This window comes from Cervus canadensis, chromosome 23, assembly GCF_019320065.1.
Source record: "Cervus canadensis isolate Bull #8, Minnesota chromosome 23, ASM1932006v1, whole genome shotgun sequence".
NCBI classification, from domain to species: Eukaryota; Metazoa; Chordata; class Mammalia; order Artiodactyla; family Cervidae; genus Cervus; species Cervus canadensis.
The window spans coordinates 40,926,323-40,953,203 of NC_057408.1; the positions used below are offsets into that span (position 1 = coordinate 40,926,323).

The following is a 26,881-nucleotide window of genomic DNA, read 5'->3' on the forward strand; positions in this document are numbered from 1 at the left end:
TTTTCAAAATACGTGTGCACATATAATACAGTGATTTTTCATGATCAAGTAGAAACATTCAGATATGTAGAGTTAAAAAAAATACAAAGCATGACTTTTTCCTTAATATAACCAGCTTTTTCATATCAAGGTTATTGTTGACCAATATTAAGTGCTGATTAAAGTAAGAAAGTAACTGATACGAGTTAGCTAAATCTAATTGATTTCAATGGGTGGATTTGCAATGGGAAAATCAATCCATCAAATCTTCTAAGGGGAATACCATGATATGTGGAAATCAGCTAACTGATCAATAAAATATATAAACACAGGAGTGTCAAACTTTCAAGATACAATTATTTTCACATTTTAAACCTTCACACTTTCCGTCTTACATTTTTCACAGATATTTATGCTTTAAATTAAGTAACTTAATTAAGTTAAATTAAGTAAATTAAGTAACACTCTAAATTAAGTAACAGTTCACCAGTTTGTATGTTATCTGATTGAATTTCAAAAATAGTGATAACTATTTTAATTCAGATACAGTTCAATATGTGGTGAAAATTAGTTGGAAAAAGTCAGTCTTACCTAACAGTTGTTGAAGGCCGACCTGTGTCGAGATCCAAAGCTACGTAGTCCCCTATTTTATAGTTCTGTCCCATATTACTATTTACTACAAATGTCTTTGAACCTGGACGGAACACTGAGCCTTCAATTACGTTTAACACGGTCACAGAGACTGCAGTTGCTGTGAGTTTATATTGAGACATAATTGATTGATGAAATTCAGCTTTATTTCTAACACCAAGACTAAGTTGCAGATTATTCATAGCTTCAAAATCTAGGGGCTAGAAAATACAAAGTGAAATGGTTTTACTAGAAGGAAAAAAAGCATTCTAGAGGAAAGAGAAATTCTTTGATTAGAGGCAAAAGAAATTCTCATATCTTTTTCTCTAATAAAATATAAATACATATAAATACACAGTCTATTCTTACTTTATGTTCAATTCAATACAAACACATGAAATACAGTAAGAAAAAAATCCAGTTGTCTTAGATCCTTTGTTGAAAAAGTTAAAAATATGTGAGTTCTAACTGACCACCAAATTAAAAAATTTAAAATAATACAGACGGTCAAATCCATTGATTTTGTAGTGCAAAGAGAGCTTATGCTAGTTGCTATCATTTCACGTTTCTCAGAAAATAGCTCTATTTATTACAAAGAATGGGCCAAATATATCTAGTCTCAATCATTTGACTGATTTTATCCATAAAGAACTATTTATAAGAAATTTTATTTTGTATATGTGATTTCTTTCACTAAATCAAATAATAGAATATAATATATAAATAATAAGAAATCTATAGTTTATTCAATATATCTAGGAAAAAATTCATTTTACATTATAAAATTATCAAAAAGTAATTTTCATTATGAAAGATGATGTCAAAATCCACTACTCATATAATCCACAGCTATGCAGTATGCACATAAATACCAACTACATTTTTCTAAATTTTCACAAGAGTAGATTAGATGACCATCAATTCACACATTGAGCTCTCCAATTAGCTAAAATTTTCAGTCTTTGCTCTAATATTATCTCAATTTGCAACTCCAAGAATGGTTATAAAATTATGTATAGATACACATCATATGCACTTATTGTGCTGGTTTAGTCACTAAGTCATGTCCAACTCTTGCGACCCCATGGAATGTAGCCCACCAGGCTCCTCTGTCCATAGGATTTTCCAGGCAAAAGTACTGGAGTAGATTGCCATTTCCTTCTCCAGGGGGATCTGCCTGACCTAGGGATCGAACCTGGGTCTCCTGCACTGCAGACAAATTGTTTACTGACTGACCTACCAGGGAACCTCTATGCACTTATTACATGCATATAATCCTAAAAAGAATTGATACATGATGTCACACACATCTGGGAGAAAAATCAACATTATTCCCATTTTACAGATAGAGATATTGAGGCCAGATAGAGAAATTGATTTTCTACAGTAACATCATAGTTTGGGGTGTAATAGATTAGGACTCAGTTTTCCCAGCATGGAAGTCTAGGTAGGATAGTGGAAAAAAGAATGTGAACTTAATAGCTAGAGAAGCCGAGGTTTGAGTGTCAGTTGTCGCACTTACTAGAGATGAGAACTGAGCAGGTTACAAACTCTCTCTGAACCTCAGTGTATTTATTTGTAATGTGGGCATAGAGCCTAATTTGCAGGGATACTGTAGAGCATAAGCTAAGGCATGTGCACAATGACTAAGTGAATGGAGGCTCTAGGTATGGTGACATTTATGAAGACATATGAGACAAATGATCACACGTTCCTATAGGGATGCAATTCCTCAGGAGTTCATTTCCCAGGGCAATTTTGAAGGAAGGAAATAGTTAAAAGAGGATTGCATTTTACCATGAGGAATACGTGTTGTGTGCATCAGACACAATCCATGCACAGCTGTTGCAGATTTTAAAAAATTGACTGACAAGTCTAACAACACAGGGTGAAACTTTCACTGTCAACCCCCTGGGAGTCAGACATTTTTCCTCTGAATCTCAGAGAAAATTCTACTGCAGTTAAATTGGTGGATAAATAATGTAGTGGAGACACGGAAGAACTCTGTTGACTGGGACCAAATTTCTATGATATGGACCAAATCTCTAGTGTATGTATGCCTGTAATAAGCCTGGGTCAGCAGCCAATGTGAGATGAGAATTTGATAATCCTGCAAGTACAGTGGGCTTCCCTGTAGCTCAGCTGGTAAAGAATCTGCCTGCAATGCAGGAGACCTTGGATTGATTCCTGGGTTGGGAAGATCTGTTGGAGAAGGGATAGGCTACCCTTTCCAGTATTCTTGGGCTTCGCTGGTGTCTAGGCTGGTAAAGAATCCACCTGCAATGTGGGAGATATGGGTTCCATCCCTGGGTTGGGAAGATCACCTGGAGGTGGGCACGGCTACCCACTCCAGTATTCTGGCCTGGAGAATTCCATGGACTGTAGTCTAATTTTAATTTTGTAAAAAAACTCTGGATAAACTAACAAGTTTTAATTCATATGATGAATATTGTTAGTGAATAATAATTGATGTACAGTATTGACAGGGACACCTTTTTTAGGCCATGTTGAATCTGGTTAAAAATAAAATTCTTCAAACTGAAAGGATTAATTAATTATTGTTGCAAGCATAAAACAAGATTTATGTTTAAAAATGCTTTCCCTTTATATGATCCATGAGGGAATATTGTATTGATAGGAAAGAGTTTCAAGTAAAAACTTCAGTGCCTATTTTTATGAAATGATATAAGCAGAAAAACTCTCTATAAAAGGCTCTATATCATATATAACCCTAAAACACAGTAATTTTTATTCTTTTGCCCACTCAAGTTTGTGAAGTGTTAACATCATTTTAAGATTACCACTTTGAAAAAGAGCCAAGAAAAGAAAATATTGGATAGGATATACTATAATAGGATACCATACCTTAACAACCTTTAAAATTCCCACATTTGTTCTTTCATTCATTTCTATTTCAAACCAATTCCCCTCATTTCCAGAGATGAAAAAAATGACTGCCATCCAGTTAGCTGAGAACTCCTCATCCAAGTCTATTACTCTAATCTCGAGCAAATTTGAATTCAGAGCGTTTTCTTCAATGCTTATGGAATACTGAAACAAGAAGTAAAAATATTTTAGCACAAACTATGTAAGAAAGAGAATTCTACTAGTTTTATATAGAATGTTTATAGTTATTCATGATATAGAAAGGGGATCCATGTTTGTGGTCTGACTTTTCATTGTTCAAATATGGGTTTTTTTCATATGTATTATATAAACAAACACGAGATGAAATATGTGTGTACCTTTGTGTTATGACTTAAAAATAACTAACATGTACATCTCTAAATAGAATTGTTAGAACAAATTTTAGAAGTTAAAGAAATTAAAGTTATTAAATTCAAAGACTGGACTTTGCTGGTGGTCCAGTGGCTGAGACTCCGTCTTCCAGTGCAGAGGGTGGGGGTTTGATCCCTGGCTGGGGAACTAAGATCCCACATGCTGCATGGTGACCCCCCCCCCCATAGAGACCCCAAACTTTGGGACTTCCCTGGTGGTCCAGTGGCTAAGACTGAAAGCTTCTAATGCAGGGGTCCAGGTTCAATCCATGGTCAGGGTATTAATTCCCACATGCTGCAACTAAGACCAGGTGCAGCCAAATAAATAATTTAAAAAAATTCAAGGACTAATACTTACTGTTGGCTGTTCCATGTATGGGATGTTATCATTGACATCGAGGATTTTAATGTTGCATTCACACTCTGCTGACATACCATCTGCCCCACCATCTCGGTCTGAGCCTCTTACAGCTAGAGAGTACTGGCCATATTGCTAAAAAGACACAACAAACAATATCACAGTTGATGTAGACAGTTCTTATTTTGTTTTGTACAAAGATCTTTTAAAATGTTGGCTCAACATTTGCATAAATCTATGATGAAGATAGAAGTAACACAGAATGTTGAAAATTCACAAATCTCACATGAATCGATATGAAGCTGCCACTTCTATTTCCAACAATGCCTATCTAGCATTATTTAAAAGAAGCAAAAATTTTAAAAGCCCTCATTCCTTATTATATGTTGAAAAATAATATAAAGGGCGAAGCAGACCAAAATTGTTAGGAGGGGAGAGATCGTTTACCAGGGATTTATAGAATGAAAATTCTGTACCTAAATTATTAGCCCTTGAATGTGCAAGTAGAATAAAGAGATAGCAAATGTTTGCATTTCTGGGGAGTGGCAGGATGTGGCAGTACAGTTAGTGATGATCTATTTTCTTGATTCTATTCAACGGTGCTTCAATTTTTAGAAGCTGGTAAAAGCCATGAAGCCTTTTCTAAATATATGTTTGTGTGTATCCTCACTCAAAGTTGATATAATTTTAGAGGATTCATAATTAGAGATGTCTTGAGGGCTCTCCACAAATCTCAGGTTAAGAATATCTGCTCTGAAAAAAAGGGAGAGGCCTCAAATTAATAAGATTAGATATGAAAAAAGAGAAGTAACAATGGACACCACAGAAATCATGAGAAACTACTACAAGCAACTGTACACCATAAAATGGACAACCTGGAATAAATGGACAAGTTCTTATAAAGGTACAATCTCCCAAGACTGAACCAGGAAGAAACAGAAAATATGAACAGACTAGTCACAAGTACTAAAATTGAAACTGTGATTTTAAAACTCCCAACAAATAAAGCATCAGGTGGCTTTGCCAGTGAATTCTATCAAACATTTAGAGAAGAGTTAACACCTATTCTTTTGAAACTATTCAAAAAAATTGCAGGGGAAGGAATATTCCCAAACTTATTCTATGAGGCCACCATCATCCTGTTACAAAAATCAAAGTACCACAAAAAAGAAAATTATAGGCCCATATCACTGATGAAAATAGACACAAAAATCCTCAACAAAATACTAGCAATCCAAATCCAATAATACATTAAGAAGATTATACCCCATGATCAAAAGGGATTTATCCCAGAGATGCAAAGATTTTTCAGTCCTGCAAATCAATCAGTGTGATACATCACATCAACAAATTGAAGAATAAAAACATATGATCATCTTCATTGTCATCATCATCAAAAAGAAAAGCTTTTGACAAAATTCGACACCCATTTATGATAAATCTCTTCATAAAGTGAGCATAGAAGGAACATACCTCAACATAATAAAGGCCAAATATGATAAACCTACAACTAAAATCCTACTCAGTGGTGAAAAGCTAGAAAATATTTCCTCTAAGATCAGGAACAAAGGAACAAGACAAGGATATCCACTCTTGCTACCTTTACTCAGCATAGTTTTGGAAGTCCTAGCCACAACAATCAGAGAAAATGAAATAAACTAAATCCAAATTGGGGAAGAAAAAGTAAAACTGTCACTATTTGCAGATGACATGATACTATATATAGAAAATCCCAAAGATGCTACCAGAAAGCTGGAGCTCATCAGCGTATTTGGTAAAGTTGCAGGATACAAAATTAATACACAGAAATCTGTTGCTCTCACAATGAAATCTATACTCTCACAATGAAGGCTCAGAGAGAGAAATTAAACAATTTTATTTCTCATTACATCAAAAAGAATAAAATACCTGGGGATAAACCTACCTAAGGAGACAAAAGACCTGTACTCTGAAAACTATAAGATGCTGATGAAAGAAATCAAAGATGACACAAACAGATGGAAGTATATACCATGTTCTTGAATTGGAAGAATCAATATTGTCAAAATGACTGCACTACCTAAGGGAATCTACAAATTCAATGCAATTCCTACCAAATTACCAGTGGTGTTTTTCACAAAACAAGAACAAAAAATCTTAAAAGTTGTATGGTGACACAAAAGATCCTGAAAAGCCAATGCTCTCTTGACAAAAATGGAGCTAGGAAAATTAGACTCCCTGACCTCAGACTATACTACAAAGGTACAGTCATCAAAACAGCATGTAACTGATACAAAAATAGAAACATAGATCAATGGAACAATATAGAAACCCAAAGTAAACCCATGCACCTAAGATCAGTTAATCTACAACAAAAGAAACAAGACTTTACAATGGAGGAAAGACAGTCTCTTCAATATTAAGAGGTGTTCAGTGCTGAGAAAACTGGACAGCTACATGTAAAAAATGAAACTAGAACATTCGTTAACATCATACACAAAAATAACATGATACACAAAATAGATTAAAGATTTAAATGTAAGACTGGATACTAGAAAACTCTTCAAGGAAACTATAGGCAGAACAGTCTTTGATATAAATTTCGGCAATATTTTTTTCTGAGCCATCTCTTAGAGTAATGGAAATAAAAACAAAAATAACAGGACATTGATGGAAAAACAGACAATAGACTTATGGACATGGGGCGAGGGGAGGAGTGGGTGAAATGTATGAGAAGAGTAACATGGAAGCTTACATTACCATATGTAAAATAGATAGCCAGCGGGAATATGCTGTGTGGCTCAGGAAACTCACACAGGGACTCTGTATCAACCTAGGGGGTGGGGTGGGGAGGGAGATGGGAGGGAGGTTCAGAAGGGAGGGGATATATGTATACCTGTGGCTGATTCATGTTGAGGTTTGACAGAAAACAACAAAATTCTGTAAAGCAATTATCCTTCAATAGAAAAATAAATTAAAAAAAATAAACAAGTGAAAGCTAAATAAATTCAAAAGCTTTTGCATGGCTAAGGAAACCATAAACAAAATGAAAAGACAACCTAGAGACTGGGAGAAAATATTTGCAAACGATTTGAACAACAAGGGATTTGTTTCTAAAATTTATAAACAGCCCATGTAGCTCCATATATGAAAAAACAAACAACCAATCAAAAAATGGGCAGAAGACCTAAGTAGACATATCTTCAAGGAAGACATCAGATGGCCAAAAAGTACATGGAAAGACGCTTAACATCACTTAAAGATGCAAATCAAATTATTAGAGATGCAAATCAGAACTACAATGAGATATTACCTCACACCAGCCAAAATAGCTGTCATCAAAAAATCTACACACAATAAATGCTGGAGAGGGTATAGAGAAAAGGGAACCCTCCTATATTGTTGGTGGGAATGTAAATTGCTGCAGCTACTATGAAAAAAAATATGGAAGTTCCTTAAGAAACTAAAACTAGAGCTGCCGTATGATTAGCAATCCCACTCCTGGGCATATATCTGGAGAAAAACATGGTTCAACTTGGTAAAAATCAGTAATTATTTTTTATTTGCAAGTGACTAGACTGGTCTGAATATTACTGAATTCCTCTCCATCCTTCTGATTCTGTGAGTCATTTCCCAAAGTAATCAGTGGGCTATCAGTATGTGAGATATAGGAAGAGAAAAGGGAAAAAAGAATTCTCTTGTCAAATGACTCTACGATAGGATAGATTAAAGAAAGATAAGCAAACAAACAAAACAAAAAAAGAAAGATAAGCAAGTTTCTTAACCTGTAAAAATTCTTGGGGCTTCTATTGTGTTCACCTCCATTGTGACTCACGAAGATGGGGGACATTACAGCAATTGTTTCTTAAATTTATTTCATTGTAGAACAAACTTAGAAAAAATATAGAAAAATAGAGAAAATAGAGCTTTTACGTCTACCTTGTGTATTTTTATGTACTTTTAGAATGTAGTTTTCTCAAATTGAGACAAATCCAGTAAGATTAAATGAGAAATGAGTATAAAATCTATTTGAAGAATTCTTATTTTTTTCATCTCACAAATATTTCTTATGTCATTCCCATTATGTGAAAAGGTTATGTAATTAAAATTTTAAACTATTGTTTTCTTTTTCATTTCTTCTGCTTAGAACTCTTGCTTTTAGAATCAGTTCCATTGAGACTACAACCCACTCAAAAGAACAAAAATTACCTCTCTGTCTAGAAAATTATTCATTGTTCGAATTTCTCCAGTGTATCTGTTGATGATAAACATTGGTGAATCTGAAGGTTCTTGTCTTATGATCTTGAAGGCTATTTTTGAGTTCAAATTATTTGGTTCATCTGCATCAGTAGCGTTGAGTACCATCACCAGTGTATCTAGAAATCAAGAAAGATTGATTGCAAATGGACAATTTGCATTTTTGTTGTAATATAGTATATTGCTTTTCCAACAAAGTGTTATGGTTAGTTAGTCCATGTAATGGGAACTCCACCACTTTCCTTTTCTATTGCTTCAACATATCAATATTTTAGCTCCTTTCAATACCTTTGTCTTGATGAAAAGATCACATTTTACCAGGAACTTTAGACATTACTGATATTTAGAAAACAAGGAAATATTTTCCTCTGCTTTTACATTTCTTATTCTAGTGTAATTATTTTTTTAAAAGGCTTCTATGGTGAAACAAAGTGATATAAGGACAGACTAACTCTCCCAACTATAGTACTTTTTAGCTATGTGATCTTGGCCTCAGTTTCTACATCTATAAATGGGGATGAAATTGGATTGTCCTCACTGAATTCATGAAAGAATTAAATAGCTATATGAAATAAAATTATGTGAAGTTCCTATTGAATAATGTGCATTCAGTAAATATATTTTATTATTCTAGTTTGCATGGTCTCTAGTAAAGTACTAGGTGTCTAGTAGGTTTAAAGAGATGCATGTTTAATTACATACTGCACCCGTTCTTCACCTTTTCCAATAATCTTATTGGTAGTTTTGATGAAGAATGCTGGAGAATGTGAAGAGCTGCCAGCATTCATAAACTAGACTTTTCTATACTCAACTCTATTTCAAGCACAATTTGTCTTTAGACACAAACTATCAGCTCCTGTCCCTCTCTCTCTCTCTCCCAATATCTGTGTGGATTTATTTCATCATTTTTAAGTGTTTTTCAGAGGCAATTATTTCATTAATTATGGTGCATTCATATAATAAAATCTCATGAAACTCTTAAAAAGAAATGATGAAACCTGTATTTCCTAATATGAAAATGTGTTCAAAATATATTTAAAAATTCACACTGTAGATTAGTATGTAAAATATGGTCACATTTGTTCCTTCTTTGAAAATATGTTTATATATATCTACATGATTATAGAAAGTATGTACCTAAGTAACTAGTGATTCTATTTGCCTCTGAAGAATGGTACAAAGGAGAGCAAAGAAAGCATTTTATTCCATTTTTACTCATATTTTGTGAAATTTTTATAGCAAACCTTCTTATAGTAGTATTTTTAAAAGTTTAAAATATAGGTATAATATTTTAACAAATAAAAATTAAAGTGTAAGAATTATTTGAATTTACAAGAAATTATACTCCTTAAAAGTACTATGGTTAGTTGAAGTTTTAAATTTAAATGAGACAGTGTCTCTGCTGTTTTTTAATATATTTAGGACAATCTTCAGTGGTACCCTAAGCAATTAATACACTATCTGCACAAGGGACTGAATATTTGGCAGTTAAAATATTGCTTTTAACAGTAATCCATAAGGAAGTAATTGCACGTTTAGATTATGAAAGCTCTTGAGAGTAAGTACTGGATCTAGTTTCTAGATTTTCTGGTGCCCTTCCACTGGCATCCCTTGACATGGTCACCTTTAAATCCACATGGAGGACCAAACAGGATTAGGTTTAAAATACATTTCAAATACATAAAATCGGTGCCTTGACTAAAAAGCAAACAAAATGTATATTTATTAAATCATATATAAGAAGGGGAAAATGCTTGCTTTGTATTTAGTAAAAGTCACTCAGTCATGTCCAACTCTTTGCGACTCCACGGACTGTGGCCCTCCAGGCTCCTCTGTCCATGAAATCCTCCAGGCCAGAATACTGGAGTGGGGAGCCGTTCCCTTCTCCAGGGGATCTTCCCAACCCAGGGGTCAAACCCAGGTCTCCCGCGTTGTAGGTGTTTTGTATTTCTTTGCCTAAAAAGCTCTTTAAGATTATGAACACCAAATAGATTGTCTGGAGGTGATTTCTGTGAGTTACTTTAAAGTAGTTAAAAAATTTTTTAAAAGCAGTATGAATAGAAGTGGATAAGATTCCCCTTCAAGTAGTCCGTGTGTGTGTGTGTTAGTCACTCAGTCATATCTGACTCTTTGCGACCCCATGAACCTATAGCCTGCTAGCCTCCTCTGTCTATGGAATTTTCCAGTCAAGAATACTGGAGTGGGTAGCCATCCCCTTCTCCAGGGGATCTTCCCTACCCAGGGACTGAACCCAGGTCTCCTGCCTTGCAGGCAGATTCTTTTCTGTTTGAGTCACCATGGACATCCTCATAGTAGTCAGACTGGGAGGCTGAATTCTCTTCCCAGTGCCTCTGTCATCACTGTGCAAAATACTTTTGGAATTTTTCCTTAGGAATCTACTACAGAGGTGGTGTGTGAGCAAATTCCTCCCATTTCGTTAGCATTGCTTCTTGTGTATGACAGTTGGAGCTGCTTCCATGGTTGAAGGGAAAGCCATGATGGAGCCTTCTTCATGCTTTTCTGTTCTACATGCTTCTCCAAACTTATCTTTCACATTTGTGATGTAGTATCTTGACAGAGTTTAGCCTCTAGATGCCTGGCTGTTAAGAAACAGATCTGGAAACCCAATAGTCTTGTTTACTTAACAAAGTAGACTACTTACTTGCATTAGAATTTTCTTCTATTTCTCCTACAAAAGTAGACATAGAAAATACTGGAGGGTTGTCATTTATATCCAAAACCCTGACTCTAAGCTCAAGAGGTTTCTCTAAATCTTGGCCCAGTGAATTCAGAGCTCGACAATAGATCTAGGAGAAAAAAGAGGAATAATTACATGGTGCAACCCGTAATTATTAAGTTCTCGCTTTCTCTGAGCATTATGCTTAGGTATTGTGGGAAACTAAAAGAACAGTGAGACATATGATTTCCTACTCAAAGGTAGGCACAAGCAGTACTTAGAAGGGGAGGCAAACACAAAGTCAAAATCCCATTTGAGAAAAGGTAACATGATAAGTTATGTAAAGGAAGAACAAAATAGCTATGACTTCATAGGAGGATGTAATGATTGAGAGATCTTCAAAGAAAATTTCAACAGGTGAAGCAGATAATTGACAGGGTGTTCCAAGGAAAAGGATTCATGTGAGGAAGGAAGTGAAGTGGCAAAAACTCATTGCTTGGAATTAGGAATAGGGGTTATGGAGTTTGAGATTATTTCAAAGGAGAGTCACACAGGGGCTTCAAAGAAATATAGCATTCATGGGATAAGTGAGGGCTATGTGGGTGTTTATATTATTATTTGTTGTTGTTGTTCATTCGTTTAGTCATGTCCGACTCTTTGTGACCCCATGGACTGCAGCATACCAGCTTCACTTATTGGGTGTTACATAAGTGTATTGTATACTATTTTGCCTGTGTGATATATAGTAAGTCCCCTACATATGAACCTTCAAGTTGCAAACTTTTAAAGATGCAAATGTATTATCAATCTATCCCAGTACAGTACTACATAGCCAATTGTATTAGTTGGGTACCTAGGCTAACTTTGCAGGACTTACGAATGCATTCCCAGAATGAAACTCGTTGGTATGTAGGGAATTTACTGTGCGTATGTGCATGCTCAGTCACTTCAGTCGTGTCCAACTCTTTGTGACGTCATGGACTGTAGCCCACTGGGCTCCTCTGTCCATGGGATTATCCAGGCAAGAATACTGGAGTTGGGTTGCCATGCCCTCTGCCAGGGGATCTTCCTGACCCAGGGATCGAATCTGCCTCTCTTACATCTCCTGCAGGGGCAGGTGGGTCTTTACCACTAGCACTATGTGGGAAGCCCATAGGGAACTTACTGTGTTTCATATAAAAAGGCATGTGTTTCAAGAGAAGCTAATAGGCTGGCTTTTAGAATTTTCAGGGAAACATTGTGGGAGACAAGGCAGGAATACCCGATATGGAATAGTAGACTAAGGAATTAAAGTAGTTTGAGGCATTACAGACAAGCAGTATGAGTGAAAACCTGCAAGCAGAGATTACTATTTGAAGGCATTTTGGAAAATTATGGGGTTTGAATTGGAGAGGTTACAAGATCAAAGAAAGATATTAAAATTTCTCTATTTTTGTTTTTCAAGTATTAACAAGTGTTGACCCTAGTGATAGATGGAAATCGATTAGCAGCCAATGGAGCAGTCAGAAGAGAGATGAAAAAACAAAGTAAATTGATTAAGGTTCTTGGACAGATAATTATGGGAAAATAGCTAGCTCTTGGGATAATTCATTGGGAAAAAGCAGAAAATCGATCATTTTTTTTTTTTTTTTGGATTTAATTCAGAACATTTCTGAACTGGAGGAGAGAGAATTAATTATGGGAGTTTGTGATGGAAGGCCTCAAACTTTTTAATGAAGCGGGTCATCAGGTCAACTGCATAAAGTGGAAATGAGGTTGAGAGTTTGAAGTTTTGTCACGGTGACTGTAAAGAATAGAGTGAGATTAAGGGTGAGTTAAAGTTTCTCCAAGGCACACTCTGAGCTCAGGGGAGTTGAGCAATGTGAATTTATCATCAAGTACGTTCACTCAGGAAAGGCTCCATCTGGAGTTCCAGAAATCACCATTTGGCATTGGAGTGAAGAGGAACTGATATTCTCAACTGAATTAAAGAAAGAGAAGCAAGTTAGGCGCTTGCCCTTCTTGACAAACACCTAGCTTGACACGGGAACTGACGAGAGGTTAGCCCTTTTGCTAAGGCTGTTAAGCAAACACTCCTCTTTCTCTTAACCTTTTGTTTCTGTCAGGTCATTGAATGCCCATGAAATAAGAGACAACCAAAAATGCCCAATATTGAGACTCTTGAAATCAAATAAATATGATCTGAACTGAACATATTTCAAAAGTAATATAGGCCCGAACACACACATTCATGCACTTACAATGAAAAAAGGGGTGACCTCTCGATCAACTATGGATGTTATATTAATTTCACCAGTTTTTTGATTAATAACAAAGATTCCGTAAGGTGGTTGATCAATTCCTACTCCAGAGATGCGGTATGTAACATGCTGGTTTGCAGCGCAATCTGAGTGAATCTGCAAAGAGAGCACATTACAGAGAGGAAATCAAGAGTACAACTGTTTGATGTAATAACTATCGTTCTTGAGAATTGTTGAATGTGAGTTATCCTGTTATCTTTTGAGAAATGTTGGAAATAGGAATTATTTTCCTGGATAAGTGGAATAATTACAGCTCTAGTATTTTCAGCAGTAAATGACAATGTAATAGAAGAAATTCAATTTTAGTTTCTACCAAATAAGAAAAAAGTAAAATATCACTCTCATAAATCTAAATCTGTATAGTTATCATTCATGCATTCACTCATTCAACATTTAAGATGGATCATATTATTTTTAATGTCTGTGCTAATGTTGAGGCCAGTAGGGAACTCCTTACCCTCTTCAGGAGTTTCTCAATGTTATTACATAACTTTGATCTTTTGATTAAATGTTTTTTTAAATGTAAAGTTTTGGAAGAAAGTTTTAAGTGGATTTATGTAGGTGACAAGAGAGAGTTATCCAACTCTATTGTAGAAGGTTTTAATTCTGAAAATAGGAGGTGGTATTAGCAGAAAAATCAAAGAGACCATTCCAAATAAATTTTATGGAAACCAGGGATCTCTTTGAAATTAAAAATTGTATGATTGTAAGCAATCTTATGGGGGAATCTCTGTGTAAATCTGTGTGTATGTATGCATATATGTTTGTATGTGTGAATCTGTGTGTGGAGATGTTTCCATGTGTGTGTGTATGTGCACATGTGCATGTGACTGGGTGTTTACAAAAGGAAAAAAGGGAAAATGAAGGGAAAAGAGAATGTGCAAGAGGGTACATTGTGATTGTTCATAGAAAGCTAAAAGTACAAAGTCAATTCTAGGAGATCATGAGGCAGAAAGAGCACACATTTAAATGGTCCCTGTGAATGTGCTGAACATTAAATTCATTGTTTAAATCACTATATTTTTTCGTCTAGAGTTTAGGGTGACACATGATTGTGTATATTAATTTCACTAATGTGATGAGTCAGTGTTCAACTGTCTACCCAAGTGGCTAAATTTCTTAATTTACACTTTTGATGGCTTCAATTTTTATAATCTGAATAGCTATAGTTGTGTTCTGTATCATAACTTCTCAGTGAGATATGCTCATAAAATATTTCAAAGATAGGCTGTTTTGAAATTTTAACTCTGTCCGTTCTGATGTTCGGTTTTTTGCTTTGGGGTTGATACTCACTTTGGCGATCGGGTTCCTCTTTGAGTTGTCCTCACCTTCACGGCAGGCTGCAGCAAACTTAATCCACTCACGCTTTTGCCTCCTGGTGGAAAGCCACTTGATGGTGCCATTTTTAGTGTTATAATCTCTGACCTTGGGTGGGCAGGACAAAGTAATAGTATCTATTAATAAATATAATTTATTCATAATTCACATTCCATTGGAGATGTTAGGGGTTAGAACAGTGTCAGAAAGAGAGGATGTTTAGTTGGAATAATTGGTAATTTTGATAATCCATTAATTTTAGCATAACATTAACTTTACTTATAAAGGATAAATTTTTATTGGAAAATATATTACTTCTCCCAAACTATATTTTTTCACTTTTAATTTGGAAAAAAATTAATTTGCTATATATTACCTGGATTCTAAATTCACTGTTAACTTCCAGCACCACCTATAAAAAATAAGATAATCATAATAGTTAATTTTTAATTGAATGCTCTACAATGCATGTTATCCCACTGCTTGAAAAAAAAAAACAGTCTTGTGGGTCATTAACAGGTGAATTTGGTTTCTCTCTCAAGGTCTGAGGACAATACTAAGGATTCTTTTATGTTTGGTTTTTACCTTTCAATTTTGCTCTTCTTTTCATTGCTTTTTATTGTTAACTTCTTTTTCATTCTTAGCCTGTACAGATACTTGTAATCATATGAGCTAGGATATTTGAAACTAGAACCCGGGGAGAATGAGGGTTGGGAACTCAAGATCTCTTAGTAAATCTTATGTCTGAAGAGTTGAAAGCACTTGGATGGTATTTAGTGATTTCAATAGTACGTAATGATACTAAAATATTTGACTATAGTTTTGGCATCTGACTAGCCACAAATGGAAATAGGAAAGAAAAGCTGAAGTAAAGAAAGCATATAGAGCAGAAAATATCTGGAAAACTTTGGAATTTGCTTTTTCACAGTCCAATTCTAGATGGAAGATTTTTGAGTATTCTTGAAAATCTTAAGATGATAAATCTTTAATTTGCTTTGAAATATGAGAATAAAAGTGCTGAAATCAAAACAATTTTCTTTATGTAAAAATGAGTTCATATTTGATGTTTTATTGCTGGCATTAAACAAAACAGATGATATAAATGCATCCTTCCACAGCAATGAAAATAAATTACAGGACTGTAGGGACAAATTGCTGTGTACGCAACTTTCATTAATCTTTTCTCCTGCATTAAACAATTTCCCTGTCAAACAAATGAACTAGTCAAACAGAACTCTCCCTAATTTCAGCTCTGGCCTTGATCTTTATATATAATTTGTAGTGTAAAATTATGTATATAATTTAAATTATTTTTTTCTAAAGACAAAGGCATTTCTAAAAACACACATTTATATATTAAGTCTACTATATCAATATACTAAAGACATTGTAAAATATCAAAAAATTAGGTGTGAATTTGAAGGATTTATCTACATTTATTAAATTTAACTTAGAATTAGTTAAAGGTGGTATACACTCTTAGTTTTTATTCACCCCTAAATAAGAAAATTTTAACTTCTGTTTTTTTCTTTCCAGAATTGCTAATTATGAGAGATGTTGTCATAATTAGACTTTATCTGGACCACTGATAAAAGAAAATTATAGTTTGTATTTTAAAAAATACTAACAATAGTAATTTCAAAATATAATAATTACTTTTTATAGTCACTTTCAATTTCACCCTTAAATAAAAATAAAATTTTAGTCTCCAAGTACATATTTTTAAAAAATTTCCATAATTCATAATGGTTAATATCAGTAGTATAAAGAGATTATGTTTTTATTATAGAAATTATATACTCATGGTATCAAATGTTAATCATTATCATTAATCACCATTACAATTTACTGAATGATAACTAAATATTGGAAAATGTGTTTAGAGAAATCCATGCACTCAGTCTTCAGTAGTATATGTGGTCAATACTATAATTCTTTCCATTTTACAGATGAAGCAATTGAGGTTTGGGTATTAATTTAGAGCTAAATACAAAAGCATCTGCCTGCCAATGCAGGAGACACAGGAGACAGGGGTTTGATCCCTGGGTTGGGAAGATCCCCTGGAGGAGGAAATGGCAACCCCATCCAGTATTCTTGCCTGGAAAACCCCATGGAGAGAGGAGCCTGGCTGGTCACAGAGAGTTGGACATGACTGAGTGACTGAGCACGCACTCACAATCCAAAACAATTCAGCCTAAATTTGTGTTTGTGGCATGTGTAATATAAGATGGCTATTCCATGTAAATTTCTAAGTAAAATATACTATGAAGAATTGACATTATTACAACTTTGAGAATTCAAAATAATTCTGATTTTAATCTAATCTCATAATATCCTTGTGAATTATTAATAGGAATGCTTATATACAATGATAACAGCAATAACAGTAATGCTATGCATGGGGTGGGAGGAGAAAGAAAAATAAATGACCCAAATGGTCCAAGTTACTTTGGACAAGTAACTGAGTTGTTGTTGTAGAGTCCCTCTTGGGCACCGAATTGAAATGATGTTAGTGCAGGTATGTATTTCTTGCTACCTGTGAACTCATGAACACTTTTTCCTCTAATTTGTAGGTGTGGAACTTGGGTGTGGGGGTATCTTATTTGTCTGGGAGCCATTTCTTCACAGTTACAGAATTGTGTATGCATTAGCTATCTGTCTTGCGCTTCCCTTACCACACCAAGGTGTCAGTGCTTGCTGTTTGTTTTGGAGAACTATGCCAGATGACTAAGAAACCTTCCAACTTTATGAAGCTGGGTCATTCTTTTTCCCATGAGTAGCAACTCAGGCAGAAGATCAAGCAAGTTTCACCACAGAGCCAGGCTCTCAACTGGATTAGTAATTAAAAAACTGCCAAGTCTGCTTAAAATTATGTTTTGTGAACATAATCTCACTGTGATTTGCTCAGAGTCCAGGGGAAAAAAAAAAACCAAACCCTGAAATTGTCATTCTTGGACTTTCAAAGGCAAAATAATGAAATAAACAGAGTACTTCATAGGGTCAGAGAACTTTCAGTGTACTTGCTGAATTCTCTTAGCTTAGTTTTCTCATTTGTGAAATGACAGGGGTAGACTAAATATATATAGTTACCTTTTCAATGTTAACAATAAATCTCTGTGTGCAGTAGGAAAATATTGAAATTTTTTGATCTTGGGAAAGGCATGATAAAATTGCAGGTTTAAAAGATTAGGCCAACCACAGGGAAGAGGCAGTGATTACAGGCCACCAGCAGTGAGTGTTTACATCAAATTAGGCCGGAGATGCAGAGCTGAACAGGAGCAGTGGGAACAGACCAGAAAAGATTAAGGGAGAGATACTGCAAGGGTGAAACTGACAGGGCTTGAGAACCAATGGGACGTGGGAGTCAAGAGAGGGAAGAATTTCAGGTGACGGCAGTTTTAAACAGGCAGATCCGGAGCACGGGCATAGCAGAATTTAGCAGGTTAGAACACGGCAAGTTTAAGATGCCGGAGAAGGGCCTGGGTGAAGATGCTTAGCTATTTGAAAAGCACATCAGCACGGTGAACAATGGTGCTTCAGGCCTGACATGTGGAGGAATAACTGCTCAGTTTGCTTAGTTGAAATCATGGGAGAATTTGAAATCCCTCAAGAACACAGCCAAGAAACAGCCTGGGGATGAGAATAAAACATGGGAATTCCTACATCTATGTAACTGGGAACAATGACAAAAAATAAGAAATGAAAAGGAGAAAAAGAAATGGCTGAAAAAACAGGAAGAAAATGTCATGCAAAATCAAGGATGTCAAAGGAAGGGAAAACTGAAAGACAGATGGGGCATGAACCATATCAGATGATATAAAATAGCTGAACAGAGTGATTCCTGAAGAAATCTGAGGTTTTCTAGGACTTTGAATAGGATGCTTCAGTTGGATGGAACAGGCTCTTTCTGACTGAAAGAAATTGGGGAATAAGATGGGAAAAAGGACATGAAAATGATCACTTTCCCAAGGAATTTGGTGATCAAAAAAAAAGTTAGAAAGATGTGATAGTAGAATTAGATTACTAATAGTGTGCAAGGAAATAGTTTTGGAGAGGGAGACATGTTGGAGATGAAAGTCACTTGGTTGAAGAGGTAAATTGAAGGACACTATCCTGAATAATTTAGACTTTGTCTCTAGAACAAGGATAAGGTTATTTGGGGAAAACTAGGAGAAGGAAATGGCAACCCACTCCAGTGTTCTTGCCTGGAGAGTCCCAGGGGTGGGGGAGCCTAGTGGGCTGCCATCTATGGGGTCGAACAGAGTCGGACACAACTGAAGCGACTTAGCAGCAGCAGCAGCAGGGGACTAGTTTGGTTTATGAGATGTGTTGGGGATGTGTTCCGTGGAGACCATGATGGAGATGCACTTAGGTAATGAAGACTGGTCAAGCTGAGTACATCTCAGCTCTTTTGCCCACTGCATATGGGTGTTGGGGTGAGTCACTTAGCCATTTGGTGCCTCAGTTTCCTCTTCTGTATATGAGACTAAAGCCCTTTCCAATTCAAATATTCTAAGAAAGCAGTGAATAATTCACTTAAAGCACATCCTCAATGAACCTTCCCTGCATCTCTATTTTAGGAGCCAATTCATACATATATATATTTAAAAGCCACAGACACAAAATTGCATGCTAATTTCAATGATTCTAATTAAGCTCATTTTTTTTTCTTTTGACGTCGAGGTTTACATTTCTTTACATATAGTAAAAATGGTCTTGAAAGTAATAAGTAGTTTTTATAAGGACAACTTCTTGCATTTAATAATTGTGTTAATCTTCAACAGTCACATGACAGTTTTTAAAGCATCACATTTTGTGTCTAACTGTTATGTATAAGAATGAACCTGAGATAAAGCCAAAATATGATAAATTGCTTCTTTTAAAAAAACCTCCTGTTTTGTCTTTCCTTTGTATTACTTCGACCATAGCTGGAGTCGACAGCACGTTGGTAGGTCCTTCTTCTTATTTGTTGATTGGTTTATTTATTTCTTTGACAAATACATATCTGATGTGTGAAACCAAGGCTTTATTATTAAGACTTTTGAAGGATCTAAGCCCTAGAAATATTATGACAAGCCTTAGATAAAATGTAAATGTATGATGCATCATGAAAGTAACAGAAAAATTCATCACGACTGTTTTCATGTGTAATACCCTCATGATTATTTGGAGTGTGTGTGCAGCGGGGAGAAAATAGAAACCACCTTAAAATTCCCTATTGACACCTCTTCTTTGTGAATTAGACGTCTACTGAGCAATCTTGCACTGGTGCAAGGCACTATGAAGGATACAAAAGTGACTTAGAGACAGAACCTGCCCTCGAATAACTTACAGCCAGGTAGTTTTATGAGCAGCAGGCAGTGCTTAATTTGTGAAGCTGTGGTTGTTTATTAGCCAAGGCTGTGCTCCATGCTTGTAGACCAACTGAGATCAGCAACCGGTGGCATTTGAACCACTTTGACTTGCCTAAGTCCATTAGAGGTCATCGCATGCCAAGCATAGCCAGCGAGAGTGACATGACCCAGTGCTCTGGAAGGGTGCTCCCTCACTGTGGGGAGCACGGTAAGTCTAACTGCGGTACTAAGTGCCCATCCTGCTTCCAGTGTCAGGACAATGTCGTGTCTGTTAGGACACGGAGATAGCCAACAACAACGTCCTTGAAGAATATGTAGCAGAAGAGTTATCAGAAATACAATGCTCTGGGAATAGACAGTGTTATTTTTCTAGATTTATGAGCCTTGTTAAGTTGGTGAATCTTGTCCTTTAGCAGCCAAGTCATCAGATTTTTCCAGTTAGCATTTCCTAGTTCTTTAGGTTTTTCTGTCACCTCAATCAGACACAGCAAATGATTTTACTCTGTAGCAACTCAAGCCAATTAAATGATGACAAATTTGTACTCTTTATTCTCATAAAAGTTAAAGAACAGGCTGATCTTAAATCTGCTGTGAAATTCCAAAGCTTTTAAGAGCATCATGACTTTGCTTAAATACAATTTATACATTTGAATTAACAGGTAAACAGAAATGCTGCTTCCATCTTCTAGAAAATATTTTACTGAAATTCTGATATCTGTAATATGTATCACTATAATATGAGCACAAGAAAGCCTAAAACCCTCTCTTTTGCTTCTCTTCTGTTGTGTCTGTACTAATTCGTTAGCTCTTGCTTTAGGCATCAATAAACACAATTATGGAAATTTAAGATTCTGGTTCACATAAGTTGATGAACTATGTAATAAAGTATATATTATATTTTAGCTCTGGGCTTGAGAAATACTCTAAAAACAACTGCATAATAATTTCAACAACTTAATAATTTCAGCTAAGTTCAAACTATAGAATTAGTTTATCTGGTGGTCAGAAGAAGTTTTTTTTAATGGAAGTATTAACTGTGGAAAGAGGAGAAGTGAGGCTGATATGATCAACTGAAGAAATCAATCATTCTTGGTAGTAAAGATGGGTGTATTTGTTCTTTGAGTGTATGCTGCAGAAGTTGACTTTTATAGAAAAAGACACCTTGATATCTGTATTGATTTGAGTTGATCGATTGGACCTGGTGAAGTTGCAAAGTGAGTTTTAGAAATCAACAGAACTATAAAATTCTACTGGTTCTACTTTGCTTTTTCACAGTCACCATGTCATCCCTTCTACCACAGTTACAGCCACTCAGAGAGATTTCTTATATTTGATGTAAAGTTAGCCTTGTTTTCTGGTGTAGAATTCATTCTAACCACCTCCAGCCCCTTGCTAGCCACACATATACACACCAAACTCATGGAAACAAAAAGAAAGAAAGAAAAATAAATGTAGCGTTAATAACATTTCTTTGGCCTGCAATGTTATAACAGCTGTAAGCTAGTGTCTGTTCAGGCACCTTGCCTAGATAATGGAATAGTCGTGTGGCAAGCTTGGCCTCCATAAGAAGTTTCTTCAGCTTTATTCTCCTTGATTGAACCCGCTGATTTGTAGTCTTAAAACTTAAAGGAACATTGAGCAGATTACACAGCATACTTGTTAAGTATATGGTTGTCGGGCTCTCAGTGGGTTTGCATCAAAGATAGTATCAGTTTAAATGTCTTAAAAGTTTTCAAAATTGCCCAAATATGCTCCTTAATGTAATTTTCACTTACCAATTTTGAGCAGAGAATATAAAGACTTTACATAGATTTCTTTTCTTTTTTTTAAATTGGTAAAAGCAAACATTCAGAATAAGGCTAGCAGAAAAGTTTGATATCGTGCTGGTTCACGTTCAGAAAAAGTATTTTAAAGCAAAAATAGATTGGATAACTCCAAAGGATATTTATCCAGATCATCTGGTAAAATCAGTAGTAAAAATAACTTGTGATTTTTCTAAACCTTAGAAAGTGAAATTTTTTAAAAAAAGTTATTTTAAATGGAAGATTTCAATTCTTTATAAAATAAGTTCTTCAAGAAATAATTTTCCTAATGTGTATGAGAACTTATGATTGATTCCAAAGTAAAATATGGCAAAAGACAAACAAATGATTCACATGCAAACAGGCAAAAACTATCCAGACTCAGAAAATAAAGGACAAAGGCCCAGAACTCTCTCTACAAAGAGAGAAAGTTACAGGAAAATACATGGGTTTGATAAAATGATATGCTGTACTGAAGAATGACTAGATACAAATGGCTGTTTAAAGGAATTTTATAGGATGTAATTAATTAGAAATAATCATAAAAATTTAAAAAGGCATCTTATAGATTCAATGAAGATACATAAGCATCCGAATAAACTTTAATCAACTGATACTATAATGGACCTGAATCAGATCAAATTTATATGAAATTAAAAGTATTTTCTTATTTCATAGTTAACAAACACTCCTATGTTCAAATGCCATACTGTGTGGTGCTCATTAATCCCTGCCATGTCCCAAATTACGAGATTCTCAGTATCAAGTCCCTGGAATAAGGCTAATGTTTGAAGGGCAGTTTGGAACTATATAACTACCACTTACTGATGCTCATTTATTAATAAACCCACTGGTTATGGCCTCTCAATTAATAAAGTGAATTCAAGTTAACCAGCATATGTTGAATCAAAGATCTCACTTGTTACTGTAGACACCCAACAATCCAGTTCAAAAATGAAGCAAGTAGAGACAAATATTCACCACAGCACTACATCCTGCCAAAATTGGAAGACACGATTTACCTGGCACTTTCCTCTTTATATTATATTAACATTATTGTGAGAGAGACTACAATTTTCAATTTTTCAACACAAGAGAAGCTGATGCAACACACTAGTGCTGTACTTAGAAGTTGTCTCTAAAGTGAGAAGACTAATAAAGTGTAGGGTTGCAGTAATAAAGTATTTTGTTATAGTTTCTCTGATCATCAAATGTGCAACTTTAGTCTCGTGGTCATTACTGACTTTCTAGTAGTAAGAACCATTATCATAATAATTATACTTATTCCTTAATTATAGCCATTCCCTCACCTACTATGTCATTTATAAATCTCCCATACTGCCATTCTTTTTGAAATTAAATAAATGTTTTAAATAAAATTACAGTTTAGAAGTGTGGGGCTTCTGATATTAGTGGATATGAATCCCCAACCACATACAGAACCGATGAGACTGTTTGGGTGGTGAAGCCAGTTACAAACAGCTATGGTGTTAATTTATAGGGATCCTACTTTTACATTTTAAAAATTATAGTGAATCTACCAGCAAAGATACCAAAAGTATGGGAAAATGCCTGGATTAAAAATCGATACATCTGTGAGATTAGTTTTCAAAGCCCACCTGCAAAGGAGAATTTGAACAGAATGCTATTAAGTAGTGATCTGACTTTCCTAAGTTCAGTGTTTCCCCGGTGACTTGGCAATGACTTCGATGTCAGAGATGTGATATGGTGAGTTGACACTGATGCACTAATATGACCTTGGAGTCTTCAATTAAGGAGAGAAACACTATTAAAAAATCTAGTCCATAAAAATCACCTTATCATTAACCTAAACTTTTAATGGGTTTAGGTTAGAAATAACACAAAATAACATTTTCCTAAAAGTTCTCTCTTGTTTACAATGAGAACGATGATGGAAAGTTTTTAACAGGATTCACTTACCAGGAAAATGAACAGCACCACAGCTGCTCCGAAGAAGGGCCAGTTCATCGCTGCTGGGTTCTCTTACATCCAAGATCAAGGGAGTTTTGTTTTTGCTTCTCTGTTCTTTCTCTTCCCCCCACTCAGCTGGTGTCTGCTTAAAAATAATTTCTCAGTAGATGTTCTTACATGCAGGCTTTGAGGTGTTTCTGCCTTCTCTGGGAGCAGGTCTGAAGGTACGTATAACCTGTTTAGATCCCCACCCTAAAAACTTGGGCTGGTCTCCCTGAAATGCTTAACAGGATCATCATTGCTCGCAGGTAAAAACTTAGGGACACACCCTCTTCCAGCTGAAAGGCAGCTTTCTGTGGGGCATGGAAGATTCACTCCTTTAGTGAGGGTTTCCAGTGGCAGGCATTTAGAATGATCAGAAGTGTGAAGAACTGTACAATGGATAGGGGTTTTTCACCCTAGGCTCTCTTTACAGGTTGTTCAACTTCTTCCCATATTGAAAAGGGAAGTGGAGTCTGAATGTTTATACTATTCAAAGAGGATTATGTGACCCATGTTCATTGCCAGACCTTCAGGTCACAGTAGAACATTATAAACTTTCCATTTCAGTGGACGTTAGGAAACAGTCATTTTCTGAACTATTTTTAAGAGACAGAAACTCTGCTAATGTTAGGAGTGAGGATTTTTTTTTTTTAAGCATTCATTCAAACAAACAAAACGTATATACTTACAATTTTAAGGTTCCTGGAATAAATCACAGTTCCCTTTAAGTGATTAGCCAAAGTCCAGGGACGTCTCTATTGTCTCTCTAAATGAATGTCTTCTTTCCCCAATTATTTCTCTCTCTTTAAGGTTCTGTCCTTTGCAAATGGAGTAAAATAAAATGTAAAATATCACTAGGGAAGATTAAACATAAACAATAAAAACCACCAATTAAAATCTCGGTGATAATTTTAAAAGTGAGGGTCAGAGCCTGAAATACTAATAGAAACACAGAAAGCTGTTCTTCAGGAGAGGTGGGTTAAAAGTCAGTGATGAGTCCCAAGCACAGAGCCAAGAATCTGTATAGTGAGCCAATTAGAGCATAGGGAATACACTGGAGAAAAAGCTGCCCACACATGCAAATAGGAAACTGAATGGAGCCCTGAAGTCTGTGAAAATAAATAGTGAACTGTCGCAGGAAAGCCTTTAGTGTTCTAAGGGTAATCTCCTCTTCACCTGGCAATGTCTAGTATGAATATTGTGAGTGGCAGGAAGTCTATGGAGCTGGAAGTAGCAGTCTGGACCAAGAGATCTATCTGGTAAGATGTTGATTATGGTCAAAAAGATGTTAAGAATTATCCCAGAAAGGAAGAGTATCTCTGAGGGTCAGAGGTTCTCCAGAATGCTGTCATTTCATTACAGGTGTGTGGCTAAAAAGATTACTCCTCAATGGTTTGGAAATGTCATGCTCTTCATCATGGAGCTTAGAAGGAGAAGATAGGCTGCCTATATTTACTAGCATAAATGGTAAAAAAAAAAAAAGTGAATAAGAATACTTATGATAGGAATTGGTTGATGTGAATAATTGGATCAACTTTCTCATTAGTCAAGTAGGATATAATGTAACTATCGACCTATGATTTAGTCTGAGCAATGTATTAGTAGTAGGAAAGTCTGACCACAAATGGCTGAAGACTCACTGGGCATGGGAGATGGAAGGATCTACATTTACAAGCCTCCCAGTGACAAGTGAATGTTCTTTCCACCTTGAATTCTGGGCATGGTGCTAAGATGTACACTGGTCCTCTTCATCCATGGAATGACTCTTCCCCACACCCAACCCTGGCTCCACCCCTAACTCAGTGACTTGCTCCACAATCCCAACCAACTGGAGCATCTGTAAGGCAGCAGTGTCTCCAGGAGCTTTCTGGAGAGGAGGTGTGGGAGAACCTGGATATTGCAGAGCAATGATTGTCTTAATTGTCACATGAGAGCTAGTGACATTAGGAGAAGGGAGGTTATGAATCACACCATTCCTCCTCCTTCATCTCCTTCTCTACCTTTTTTTCCCTACTCATCTTAATGTCCTTAAAGCAGTGTTGTTCAATAGACAACTTCCTGAAATGTGGAAATGTTCTCTATCTGGGAGAACACTTGAATCGATTGTGGATCTGTGGATCCATTATGCTAGCCACTAACCATATGTGGTTATTGAGCAATTGAAACAACTCAGAAACTAAATTTTTAACTTTAAATTTAAATAACTGCACGAGGCCATTTTTTCTTGTTTAGTTCCTAAATTGTGTCCGACTCTTTTATGACCCCATGGGCTGTAGCCTGCCAGGCTTCTCTGTCCATGGGATTTCCCAGGCAAGAATACTGGAGTGGGTTGCCATTGCCTTCGCCAAGGGATCTTCCCAACCCAAGGATCAAACCCACGTCTCCTATACTGGCAGGTGGATTTTTTACCCATGAGCCACCAGAGAAACTCAGCCACATACGGCCAGTGGTTACCATGTTGCCCCAGTGCAAAGAGGTTAGAGCATCGTTGTTTTTATTATCTTCTATCTAATTATCCTAAGCCTAATTCCTGTTGTTTATCAATTCAGCTCTTTCTAATGAAATCTACCCTATTCTTTTTCTCAACTGAGGGAACTCTAGCTTTCTGCTTTTCCATTCAGCACATTTGATTCTTTTCCTATTATCTCAGTTGCCAAGTCCCTTATATTTGACTCCTTGCTGATCATATTTCCTAATGCCAATGAGCTAGGAAACTAAAACAGAGGCAACAGCACACAACTCTCATTTCTGTGGTCATGTTTCCTCAAGCATTTCTTCCAGTCCCCTTATCTGTAACTCTCACCCCTCTAAGACGTAACTGTGCTGCACAAGGTTGCTTAATCTTCCTGGTCTCGTTACATTCTGATTCTACTATGAACAATGTTCAGTATGTGCACTTCCACTTACATCCCAGCAGTTCTTACTTCACGGGAATTTAATGAAACCTGGGGTGATTTTTCTGTCTTGTTTTTTTCC

The 26,881-nt window shown here is 35.8% G+C and overlaps 1 protein-coding gene across 1 annotated transcript in view; it reads right to left on the minus strand.

Annotated features, from left to right (window-relative positions):
* DSG1 (desmoglein 1) overlaps positions 1-24,851 on the minus strand; it is a 42,846-nt gene extending 17,995 nt beyond the window's left edge. Inside the window, exons 1-10 of the mRNA XM_043443821.1 lie at positions 24,595-24,851; positions 23,873-24,005; positions 15,152-15,187; positions 14,752-14,883; positions 13,399-13,554; positions 11,144-11,288; positions 8,434-8,600; positions 4,246-4,380; positions 3,475-3,660; positions 571-830 (exon numbers count right to left, since the gene is read on the minus strand). Of these exons, the coding sequence (XP_043299756.1) occupies positions 571-830; positions 3,475-3,660; positions 4,246-4,380; positions 8,434-8,600; positions 11,144-11,288; positions 13,399-13,554; positions 14,752-14,883; positions 15,152-15,187; positions 23,873-23,920 (1,265 nt within the window). The 5' untranslated portion in view covers positions 23,921-24,005; positions 24,595-24,851. The remainder of the gene's footprint in view (positions 1-570; positions 831-3,474; positions 3,661-4,245; positions 4,381-8,433; positions 8,601-11,143; positions 11,289-13,398; positions 13,555-14,751; positions 14,884-15,151; positions 15,188-23,872; positions 24,006-24,594) is intronic.
* Between the last annotated feature and the right edge of the window lie 2,030 nt (positions 24,852-26,881).